General features: G+C 47.3%; 1 protein-coding gene across 1 annotated transcript; it reads right to left on the minus strand.

Moving 5' to 3' along the window:
- Positions 1-3,038: 3,038 nt before the first annotated feature.
- Positions 3,039-4,307, minus strand: E1B28_009302 (uncharacterized protein; the record flags this gene model as incomplete). The annotated part of the gene is made up of 1 exon (XM_043154183.1): positions 3,039-4,307. One exon carries the CDS (start codon positions 4,305-4,307, stop codon positions 3,039-3,041), a length of 1,269 nt encoding a protein of 422 aa, XP_043009473.1.
- Positions 4,308-13,254: the final 8,947 nt, after the last annotated feature.

Below are 13,254 nucleotides of genomic sequence, written 5' to 3' on the forward strand. Positions count from 1 at the left end.
GAGAGGAACTGCTTACTTCGCCAAAGCCTGATTGCGTATATGCTGAAACAGAAGACCCGGATAAATGGGAATGACTTCGGACTCGGATGATGTCCGTAGGTATACGCACACTGCCGCCAAATTTGAAACAAGTAACTGCGCGCGAAGATTTCAGCATATAGTGAATCAAGATTTTTGCCTTTACTCACATCCATGCCTACAGCAAGACGAAAGCTCCAGACAACTGGCTTCCCCGACAGGTTGCCTTCAACAGTAAATATAATCCAATAGCAGTAAGTGAGGGAGCATATCATATGCAAAACAATCACAGTCCTACAACCACAACATCAGAAGGTTTGGAACAAAAAAGGACCACTTATGGACCGTCCCACGCACCATAGAGCTAAGACCTTGTTCGTCCGAGAAGTATAAGCACTATCAACCGGGGTCAACAATAAGAACACCGTTCATCCCCTCACCATCAGTTTATCCGAAGTCAAAACTCGTTCTCGTCTGTTAAAGAAAATGGCAACTTGTGCTGTGACCAGGCCAACCAAGCTTCATGACACGATTGAGCAACTCACACTCCAAGAGCTAATGCATTACTCACAATACTTCAACGAGATCGCCGATGAATAAAGGTGCAAAGATAATGCTAGGAGAAGACATGCTTCGGACGTTGGCGTGCTTGATGCCGACCCGTTGTCGATCAATGAGTTGGCGAGTCAACCGTGAAAGAAAGAAACCTGTGTGCGTAATTTCCGATATATATATATAACCAAATTCGAAATCAAGGTTCCAGTGAAAGAATCTGATCAACCACTGCAAACCCCCATCGCAAAGATGAGATGAAGGCGGGAGTACTGTGGTCGCGTTTGATATTGAGATCCGACTTCAGGCTGCTGGGAACCTAAATAGGTCACGGTCTATGTTAGATCGTGGTTTGAGAATAACAATTCGATACCTGCGCTAAGAAAATTCATCAATACGACCTTCCCGAAACGAGTGAAAGAAGAAACACCAATCGAAGGGGAACCCATAATGATAGGGCCGTGAGACATTGATACATTGCCTCATCCACTCTTCATTCTTGGTACTTACACTGTGGAATAGACATCCCCTGGGCTAATTGTCGCAAAATTGTCGTATACGGAGGGAAGGTGGGCGGATGTTGTACCTTGATCGTGGAAATGGGGTCCCCTCGAAAACGAACTTGGGGTCCCCGGGGTCTCCGCGATGAACCAAGCTGGTTCTGGTTCGAATGGCTGTTCTCCCGAAGGTACGATCTGTGCTTGACGAAATCTGGCGATTAAAGATCCTGTCAGATCCTGTCACTAGGCTGTACAGTGTACAGTAAGGTCATATCAGAGAAGAGTTGGAGAAAAGCTTGGAACTGCAGGCTCACCAATGAAAGAAAAGGGAATTGCTGGCGCTTCGCTCATGGCCGCCCTTTCTGATTGGCTCTGTACTTCATCAAAGCATCAACACATCGCAGCTGTGAGCTTGGGTACCGGTGTTCCAGTTTCCTGCAAGCTGTGAATCACGTTACGATTCCCAAGCAAAAAAAAGCTCATGTGCCACTACCGCCCGGGAAGTTTGGCCCTTGGAAGAACTTGGTGGATGTCGACGCCGAGGGAGGAGGCATATTATGGGACCGATCCGGCTCCCGAAAACAGCTCCAGGATGGTTTCCGTCAGACTTGTCTACATCGGGATCAAGTATATAATTTTTCGTCCATTTCAGTCTACATTTTTGATAGGACATGCCACAAATATAACAGACATCATATATAAATACTCTAAAGCATGTTGTGAGCGAGGCTGCCTACCCCGATGACAAATTAAATAATGTTAGTCGGAAAAATATAATTCCTAATGATAAGCGCTTAGCCCAAATTAAATTAATGTTACGTGGCGGAAGCCTCTCATCGACATCCTGCCCACCCTTTTCTGTCTACATGCAGATCAGACATGCATATGGCTACGGACTATCCCTGTATACCAGAGAATGAGGTCAGTTTCGGTCGATCATGATATGTTTAACCGTCCATCCCGGATCCGGCAGCCTAATAGGGCACCTATCAGAGCACATACCGTTCCGAATGTTCTCACGGGGAAACTCAAGCTTCTGCCGTGTTGCGTGACAGTTACCTTGCTTGCATGGTCTCTGCACCCTCATAATTATATAATACATGCTCCTGCGAAATTGTTTCCTTATTTAGGTGATTCCCTGCTACTTTTTTGTCGCTGTGCTCGTTGCTCATGGTCAACCGAAGAACCCTCTCAGCCAGTCTCATCTTCAGAAAATACAGGCAAGGTGCAAAGTCTGAAAAAGATGCCCTGTATGTCACCAACGTCCTCATCCCATGTCTATGCTAACATTCTCTCACATCTATTTACGCCAGTTCTGGCTCACTGATGATTACGATAACACCCTCCAATTCCGGATCACAGTCGAACACTATCAAGCATAACAATGGCATGTGGATGTTTGCATGTAGGGGTGGGGGTCGTCAATGGGCACATGGTGAGTCAACAACGTGCATGGTTGCAAGCAAGGTCAAGTCCGGCGTCAGCCGGGCGATTTCACACCTGTCAGTCCCACTTATCGGGTCAAATAAGACCGACCATTTCAAGTAATACCCCCCCTAATTAGATATGACAGGAGGGCTCTCCCCTGGCGGGGTTAATTTTTGTTAATAAATAATTTTTTAACGCCTCCATCTGTTAATTTTGAGAGGGCAGGACTGGACAATACGTCACCTAGCCGTCATCAACGTGTTCGACATTCCCGACACATCAAAACAACTCGCTGTCACTGTCTCTGACAGCGAGCTCGTATCTCTCAAATATAAGTCAAAAAATCTCAAAAAAAAGCCTGCATATATTCCATAGGATCATACACAATTCTATACTTCAATTGGAGCAATATTTGGCGGGATAAAGCATCTATAACATATCTAAGTAGCACTGTAGCAGCTTGCCTGGGTTTACTGTATCATGACCTACACCCCAGTCACTGGCCTCCCTGCTGTCTACCAAACACCCCAAGTTCAGCCTTTACTCCTCACTGTAGAGCATGGCAGTTAGGGAGCTTTCAGTGTAGTTGGCGTTGGTTGAGTAGACCTCCCCTTCGCCCATGCTCCAAACCATCAAGTCCTGCAGCTCCTGCTCTGTGAACATGGAATTCTGGCCGTTGTTGCTGAAGCTGGCCCTGTCCATGCTTGCGACATTGTCAGTAGGATCGTGGTTTGCAGCCAAGCCCAGCGAGACATCGGCGAATGGTTCCTTTGCTTCTGGGACTCGGTGGCTCAGTTGCAGAATGTTACCCACAGCCTCTGTTGCCTTTATGGAGCTGCCGTTGTTGGCCAGTAGCAGAGAAGGATTTTCGAGATTGTGAGGGGGTTTTGGGAAGGGCATTGCGAAGGCGAAATGGGATGTTTCGATAGGAGCCATGGTCATACGTAGCAGAGCAGGTGCTGGGACAAAGGGTGCAATTGGTTCAGATGATGGGGGTGTTTCAGCATTGGCACGGTGAGTGTTTTTTCGAGGGCGTCCACGGTGTCGAGGTTGGGAAGATTCAGGCTTGCTGGTGCTGTTTTTCTTCTGCCTCTTCTTTCTGCCTGGCTCATACTCCTCTTTTTGCTTCTGTTTCATAGCCGTGACATCTGTGGAGGGCGACAAGATATTTGAAGGCGTCGAGGGGGTTTTTGAATCAACGATTGCGTTAGCAGGGCTGTTGGGAGTATGGCAAGTATGGGCGTCTGTAGGCATTGCTGTGGCTGCTGGAGTGGTGGCGACATCAGGAGATGGGCTGCTGTCAATACAGTGTATGCTAGAGACATTCGAGGTTGGCGAAGGTGAGGCTTCGGCGAGATTGCTAATGGGGGCGTCCGAGCTAGCGGTATTGGAAGTCGACGAAGGCGAGGGTTCAGGGTAGCTGTTGACGGGGGTGTCCATGCTAGTGGCATTGGAAGTCGACGAAGGTGAGGTTTCAGCGAGATTGTCGATGGGGGTGTCCAAGCTGGTGGCTTTATGAGGCTTGTATTGTCCTCGGGTTTTACCCTTGTCAGCCCTTGGTGCCCTCTTTTTGGGCTCCTTTCGTCCAGCCTCCTGCTCCTTCTCCAGCCAATCCTTATGCGCGTGGACCTGCTTCGTACTCATACAATGCCAATAGCATACTCCGCTCTTCAGGGCATCCAGAAGTTGCATAAGGTGTTCACGGTTGGTCATTGCTGATGGGCTGCTGAAGTCAACACCTTCAGGCCATTCCACCATGTGGCAGCGAAGCTTCACGACAATCGCCGCATCGTAATTGACCCAATTCATCTGCGTATTGTCACCTCGAAGGTTTTCTGCCACATCGTCAGCTAACGAGAGCGGAAAATATCCAGTACAATAACTCACTCAACCCAGATGTGATGAGCGAGATGCACTTTGCTCGCAAGGTGTCAATATTGAAGTCTTTCTTGGAGTCTGTAGTAGAGGATGTACGTTAGAAGCAGTGCAACGATGAGGAGATGAAAGCTTGCTGCTATTATTTGTTGCCCAAAGTTCGAACTTCCTGGTGAGCTTCCACATGTTCATGCCAAATGTTTCTTGGATAAAATCGGCGGCGTCACCATATGCGTAGAATCCTGGAACACTGTACTCCATTATGTTTGGCTTTGATACGAGACCGAAGGATGGCGCATCCGTCCTATAAAACAAACGTCTCATCTGTGTATGTAAGGTTTAGTGCCAGATGTAACGCAAGGGAATGTGCACTTACGATGTCTGAAGTTTGCTTCTGAGCTTCACTAATCATTGCTGCTTGCGATCGCTCCATAATACGTGCACCCACTGCCTTTGACTGCTGTTGGTGATGATTTCATCTAAAAGCTCCCTCTGCTTGTCTTCATTGCTTTCGACGTCTTGAAGGTACAGCTCAGTTTTCGCCATCTCTCGAAGCTCTTCAGGTGAGTACTTTGTGCCCTTCGGTCACTCTGTAAAGAGTCGTAATCAGCTGAACAGTCTTTTGTGTAATATATTGTGAACCTACCGTCATTGTACTTGCTCTTCATGTGGTGTAAAATGGTGTTGTCGAGTCTCGGAGTTCTGCGTTGTCCATAGTGGGAGGAGAGGTTACGTAGCTGACGGACTCTGTCCTAAGACTTTCCGTACTTCTCTGCAATCGCTTGCAAGTCCATTTCAAACCTCCCGACTGCAGCCTTCAATTCCAACATGAACTTCTCCTCTCTCCTTTCTATCAACTCCTTTGCTGCATTATGCATTGCCTTTTCCGCCTCGTTGAGTTGTGGAGTATTCGGATCCGAACAGGTTCCGAAGATGTCTTTTTGTGTTGATGTGTGTGACCATAACAATCACCGCATCTCTTCTTTGTACCATCATCATCTCTTCTTCAGGTAGCAGTCCTCGTCGCTGTAGGCAACAACGACGAAAGCTTTTTCTTTGTAAGAGGACACACAAGTTCTAAGGAACACAGCGTGTATTTGAGCTAGCTAGTACTCGTAAGAGATGATAGTGAGAGAAAAAGAAGAACTAACTATGTAACGAAGTAAGTACTCTATATATAGGAAGACCATGGGAATAACCGAGAAGTATGAACGGTTACACTCTCCCCCGTTCAAAAGCAAAGCATAATCCAAAACAATAAAAAATTCAACCAGCAATCACATTTACAGAGTCTGGACCATCACCACCATTTTTATACCAAATGTCCAAGACTTCGCATTCATGTATAGCCGAATAAGGCATCCACTCATCATGGTCAGGTGGAAACCCACACCATCTAACGAGAAACTGCCACCCACGGCCCCTACGCCGAGAGTCCAGAATACACTCAATTCTATATTCGTCTTGACCATCCACCTGCACAGGTGCTGGCTTCTCAAAAGCCCTTCCTGAGAACAACTCGTCATCATTTGGAACATACTTCTGAAGCTCAGAAACATAAAATGTAGGAAAGGAATTCGGATGGTGAGGCATATCCAAAGTGTAACTATCAAACTCGGGATGACAAGCGATGATAGAGTACGGTCCATCAAAACAAGGAAAAAACTTTGCGACACATTTTTCACCTTTCTTTACATAGTCACGCCGACGATGCAAGGTAGTGAGCATCACTCTGTCACCCAATTCGAACTTGAGCTGTTTACCGCAGGTCTTATCAGCCTGAAAAGCCTGCAAAACTTTCACACAATGCAGGTTATCACGAGCTTCCTGTTCCGAATTCCGAATATTTTCCAAGAACTGTGCAGCTGACTTCACATCATCCGCTGTCGACTGCTCAACCCCAACATCCAAATCCACCAAAGGCGGAATCATACGAGGCGACCTCCCCGTCTTCAATTCAAACATTGATAAGCCTGTCGAAGCCACCACACTGTTCATAATGTGGAACCTTATTCGAGGTAATGCCTTGACCCATCCCTTTTGATTACACTCCACATGAAACCTCACGCACTGATTAATAGTTTTATTCAACCGTTCTGAGACACCATCCGTCTCTGGATGAAAGGAAGATGACATTTTCAACTCCACACCAGCAAGGCGGTGCAAGGAACGCCAAAACCTCGAGACAAACAGCTTATCATGGTCCAAAACAATACTAATTGGTAACCCGTTCTCGCAGTACCAATGATCAAAGAACAGCGCCGCAAACTCTTCAGCTGTCGTGTCGATTCGGCAAGGGATCAAACGCAGATCTGAATGAAGATGGTCCGTGACTGATGCCAAACAATCAAATCCGCCGTCCTCAGGCAACGGACCAATGAAGTCCACCGCAATTGACTCACACCTGCCATCAGGGACAGGTAGTGGATGCAACAGACCCTTACCCGATTTCCCATAGCTCTTGTTGCGTTGACAAGGATCACACCCCGGCACATAGGCGCGATACAAGTCACGCCTCATGCCTGGCCAGAAATAAGAATCCTTCAGGAGCGCATAGCATTTGTCTGCACCAAAGTGACTGGCGGAGTCGTGCGCTAGATGGTACAGAGACTCACAAAGGGACTTCCAATTCGGAATCACCAAGCGACCACCAATAAACCACAATCCATCAGTGGAAACCACACCAGGAACAGTAGTAGACAGTTTCTTACAAAACTCGTCATGCAAATAACCCTCTTTGATTTCAGCCAAGAAGGAAGCATCCGCTGACACCAAAGAAATAGCGCCACATGCAAAATTACTAAAAGAATCCACAACCGCTGCCACTGCGACCGGAACCATTTCAGACAGGTAAGCACCTGCCAGAACTCTAGAGAGAGCGTCCGTGGCCGTATTTTCTGTACCCTTAATATAACCTATCACCAGTTCAAACTGAGATAGAAATTCTTGCCACCTGAGTTGCCTCTGACTCAACTCTCTCTGAGAATCAAAGTTCTCCAGAGTCCTATGGTCTGTCATCACATAAACTGTAGATCCCAAACAGTCTGAGCGCCACTTCTTGAGCACCCGAATAATCGCCAACAACTCTTTTTCATGCACAGGATAGTTTGACGCAGCACCTGAAATTTGCTGTGAGTCAAATGCAACTGGTCGTGCTGACTTCAGGTCAGGACCCCACATCAACACCGCACCTGTATGCCAATCCGACACATCACACACAAGAAAAATCTTGTTATCCCCAGGGTTTTTGTGATCAATCGTAGTTAGCACCTCTCTCGATGCCACCAAATCTTTAATCTGTAAAAACGCCTTCTCATGGCGAGTAGTCCACTTAGGGAAGTTCCTATTGCACTCTACACGGGTCAAGGGAGTAAGATGTTGAGAATGTTCCGCAAGATTGGGGCAGAAATCTGCCACAAACCTGACCATACCAAGGAACCTACGAACCTCCTCCACCGAACAAGGCCTAGGAAAGTCCAAGATGGCAACCACCTTCAAATCCTGTGCCTGGATCCCGCGCTCAGAAATATGATGACCTAAAAAGTCAATCTCCGCCTGGAAAAAAGAGCATTTTCGTGAATTACAATAGAGACGTGCCACCTTCAGAGCCGCTAAAATCATCTCCACATGTTGGTAATGCTCCTCATCTGAATTCGACCAAATAATAATATCATCCAGGTAGACATGACAGAACTTTCCAATGTAAGGACATAGCATGGCCATTACATGCCGCTGCTGCATGGATGGGGAATTTCGGAAGCCCTGGGGCATCACTGTCCATTCGAAAAGCCCACGAGGTGTCTGTACTGCAAAAAATGGAATAGTGTCTTCAGACAATCTCGTCTGAAAGAAAGAATCAGTCATATCCATTTTGCCCCAGACTCAACCCTTTGCACAATCATGTAAAATGTCATCAATCTGTGGTAGAGGGTAACGGTCAGGGACCATATTTGAATTCAATTGCCTGAAGTCGTTAACCCAACGATGGTCCCCGTTCAATTTCGGAACAAGGAAGGCAGGGCTCGCAAACTGCGAGCTTGAGGGACGAATTCGTCCACACTCCAACGCCTTGTCCAACAGAACATCCCAAGCCGCACGAAGCTTTCGTTGTGATCGATATGTACGAGTCTGAATAGTCTTATTCGCATCTTTCAGGCAAATCCCACACGTAATGTCAGTTGGCAGCATGTCAATGTGAGGAATCGGTTCAAAGACCTCACAGAACTTAGACTTCAACTTGTCGGACTTCTCTTCACGAGAACGCTCAAGAGTGAGGGCGCAAACTCTGTTTCGTACCACTGACAATGTGCAAACTGGTGCCACATGTAATGAATCACACAAACCCATCTTCGACCGCAGAACCAGTACCGCCCTAAGCTCACGAAGCATCGAAGCGTGAGATTTAATAATCGCCTGATGGAGCGATACAAGGCCAGAGGCATTCAATTTCTGTAGACAACGTGACACGTGCGGTGCAACCACAAGCAAAGGAGGTACTGGAGGTACAAATAAGTTTGGATGCAAGAGGTCAAAACCGGAAACTCTATGGGTAACAGAACCCTTCTCGGGGTCGATTATGAGGGAATTATAGGAAAGGAAAGGGAGACCAAGAATCATAGGCGCACACAAGTGCTCAGTAACCACTGCGCGAACAGTACGCGAAGTCCATAAACCACGGGGATCAGAGAGCTTGAGCCTGACAAAGAAAGAAGACGAAATTGATCCGGAACCATTTGAGTCAGAGGCAACACCAAAAACCTCAGGGCGCCTCAAACGTTCTAGAGGCAGACCCAAGTGATCAACCACGTTGCAACGAATTAAGACTAAATGAGAGCCATCATCAATCAGCAAGTTGTTTAAAATCGGTGCCGAAACACGAGGACCAGTCATCGCAGCCTTCCACAGTAAATGTGGAACCCGCAAGGGCTGCTCCCTCAATGTAGAGGGGCAAACCTCAATAGGTTGCCTACAAGCCTTGCACACATTTTCGAGGACAGAATCACTTACAGCAGGGGGCGCTGAACCAGCACGTGTCCTCTTCACAGGCTCACCATGCACCGACCTTCCAGAAGGCTCACGAGCATGTTTACCACCACGAGGAGAGAGCCGATGACCAGAGGCATGTGATGGAGCCCGAGAACGAGAATGAGGCCTAGGGCAGTCATCACGAGAGTCATACAATGATGTGTCATCGTCATCAGGGTCATCCTGAAAGGTGGCAGCAACAGCACCACGGTTGTAATGTGTAGTACAGGAAGTGAGACGAGATGAGGGACGAGTGTCATGACGAGAAGAAGGACGTGAAACCTCCCGATATTCTGCATCATAGAAGTCATCATTGGAGACATGCTCCAGACGACAACCAAAAATGGCATTCACGGTAGGTACAGGAGCAGGAGGAGAGTCTGGAATGTCTGTCAAGGCAGGCACCGAAATAGCAGCCACAGGTGGAGCCGAGATGCCACGGCCTCGAGACTCCTTCTTGAGGATAGCTTCGAACGCTATAGGCGGGTTACCACTCGTCTGGAGATGTACCTTACGTGCTAAGATACCATCTGCAGGAGTGATGCGATGTGCAGGAACACTGAACTTCTGCAAGCCCTTGCACCCCTCCTTTGACTTCCAATGAGCAGAGTAGAACTCCCGGCACCTAAAGCAACCCTGGTGTTCACGGAGGACACTACGCTCAGTGTCATTGAGAGGAACGCAAGTGTACGCATCGGCCGTTGGTGCTGAAGACGAAGCGCCCAGAGTAGGACCCTTGTTGATAGTCCTGGGCTTCGCATTGAACCCCGACGAAGAAGAAAGCGGAGTCCGCTTTGACTCCAGGTCCTTCCAAAATGACTTGACGTGAGCCTTAGCGCTTTCACGTTGAGCTTCATCCCAGACTTGGAAACCCCGATCCCACTTCAAGGCAGCAGCAACCCAAGCCTTATAACCCAAACTGTCATCAACGTCCTTGTTCGTCAGGTATGCCTTGAATGCAGGGTTCGTGTTGATCTGCAGCATAACTTTGAGGTGTTCGTCCTCCCTATGATAGGAAGTACCTTTAAGTGCTGAATTCAGCGACTCGACTGCGCTCCAGAACGCGCTGAACGTGGTAGAGTCTTGCTTCATCGAAGCCAAACGTTTACCACCACGCTCGGCCCAGTTTGGACCAATAACCACGTCTTTGACAGCTGAGAGGAATGACGAAGATTCTTTGGACCATTCCTTCTCCATAATAGAGTCACGCACAGCAGTGAGGAGATTCGAGGTACGTTCATGATGCCAAATAGAAAGGAACGCGTCTTTGCACTCGTAATCATCCGTAATCTTCTTAGCACGATTATATGATTCAACTTTCGAAACGGCTTTGGTGAAAATCTCGAGTTCAACACGTTCAGCGTTAACAGCCGGCAATTTGTTATATCCGTTATCAACGAAATCTTGAGGCAGAGACATGATGAGTGGAACGGGGTCAGAATCAGAGGACGAGATGGAGTCAGAATGCGAATGGCGAGTTGGGGAGACAGGAGAATCAGGTAACGGAATCAGAAATTCGATAGAAGCACGGTCTGAGGTTACACCACCACCAGGAGAAGGGTGTGCCACGTTAACTGCAGGCGAGATTGGAATAGACGTAGTAGTAATTGACGAGTCGACCACATGAGAAGAAGACCTGGTATGAGTAGAGACAGCAGCCCTAGAACCAACTGTACCCTTGGCCTTCGAACCCGCCTTAGGAGCCACGACTGTAAAACCTACATCGCCAATATTCAGTGACATGTTTGACACGAAAACACATGAAAAAGAAACAATAAAACACGACTATATGCGCACAAAAGTGCCAGGATAACGGGAAGCAGGGACAGGGATCAGGATGTGATTAAACACCAGGACAACGTGGAACAGGGAGACACAACGATAAAACACGACCAGATAAGAAAAGGCGACCAAGACAAAAATGGTGAGCAAGGCGAGAAAAGAGAAGTATAGTGACAGGGAGCCGAGAGATAAAGGGCGAGAAGAAAAAGACATGCACTTCAAGATGTCAATCCAACCATGATACGAACGATAGAAAAAAAATGTGATTGCTGGTTGAATTTTTTATTGTTTTGGATTATGCTTTGCTTTTGAACGGGGGAGAGTGTAACCGTTCATACTTCTCGGTTATTCCCACGGTCTTCCTATATATAGAGTACTTACTTCATTACGTAGTTAGTTCTTCTTTTTCTCTCACTATCATCTCTTACGAGTGCTAGCTAGCTCGAATAATTGATGACATTTTACATGATTGTGCAAAGGGTTGAGTCTGGGGCAAAATGGATATGACTGATTCTTTCTTTCAGACGAGATTGTCTGAAGACACTATTCCATTTTTTGCAGTACAGACACCTCGTGGGCTTTTCGAATGGACAGTGATGCCCCAGGGCTTCCGAAATTCCCCATCCATGCAGCAGCGGCATGTAATGGCCATGCTATGTCCTTACATTGGAAAGTTCTGTCATGTCTACCTGGATGATATTATTATTTGGTCGAATTCAGATGAGGAGCATTACCAACATGTGGAGATGATTTTAGCGGCTCTGAAGGTGGCACGTCTCTATTGTAATTCACGAAAATGCTCTTTTTTCCAGGCGGAGATTGACTTTTTAGGTCATCATATTTCTGAGCGCGGGATCCAGGCACAGGATTTGAAGGTGGTTGCCATCTTGGACTTTCCTAGGCCTTGTTCGGTGGAGGAGGTTCGTAGGTTCCTTGGTATGGTCAGGTTTGTGGCAGATTTCTGCCCCAATCTTGCGGAACATTCTCAACATCTTACTCCCTTGACCCGTGTAGAGTGCAATAGGAACTTCCCTAAGTGGACTACTCGCCATGAGAAGGCGTTTTTACAGATTAAAGATTTGGTGGCATCGAGAGAGGTGCTAACTACGATTGATCACAAAAACCCTGGGGATAACAAGATTTTTCTTGTGTGTGATGTGTCGGATTGGCATACAGGTGCGGTGTTGATGTGGGGTCCTGACCTGAAGTCAGCACGACCAGTTGCATTTGACTCACAGCAAATTTCAGGTGCTGCGTCAAACTATCCTGTGCATGAAAAAGAGTTGTTGGCGATTATTCGGGTGCTCAAGAAGTGGCGCTCAGACTGTTTGGGATCTACAGTTTATGTGATGACAGACCATAGGACTCTGGAGAACTTTGATTCTCAGAGAGAGTTGAGTCAGAGGCAACTCAGGTGGCAAGAATTTCTATCTCAGTTTGAACTGGTGATAGGTTATATTAAGGGTACAGAAAATACGGCCACGGACGCTCTCTCTAGAGTTCTGGCAGGTGCTTACCTGTCTGAAATGGTTCCGGTCGCAGTGGCAGCGGTTGTGGATTCTTTTAGTAATTTTGCATGTGGCGCTATTTCTTTGGTGTCAGCGGATGCTTCCTTCTTGGCTGAAATCAAAGAGGGTTATTTGCATGACGAGTTTTGTAAGAAACTGTCTACTACTGTTCCTGGTGTGGTTTCCACTGATGGATTGTGGTTTATTGGTGGTCGCTTGGTGATTCCGAATTGGAAGTCCCTTTGTGAGTCTCTGTACCATCTAGCGCACGACTCCGCCAGTCACTTTGGTGCAGACAAATGCTATGCGCTCCTGAAGGATTCTTATTTCTGGCCAGGCATGAGGCGTGACTTGTATCGCGCCTATGTGCCGGGGTGTGATCCTTGTCAACGCAACAAGAGCTATGGGAAATCGGGTAAGGGTCTGTTGCATCCACTACCTGTCCCTGATGGCAGGTGTGAGTCAATTGCGGTGGACTTCATTGGTCCGTTGCCTGAGGACGGCGGATTTGATTGTTTGGCATCAGTCACGGACCATCTTCATTCAGATCTGCGTTTGATCCCTTG

Source organism: Marasmius oreades, chromosome 5, assembly GCF_018924745.1.
Source record: "Marasmius oreades isolate 03SP1 chromosome 5, whole genome shotgun sequence".
Lineage (NCBI taxonomy): Eukaryota > Fungi > Basidiomycota > Agaricomycetes > Agaricales > Marasmiaceae > Marasmius > Marasmius oreades.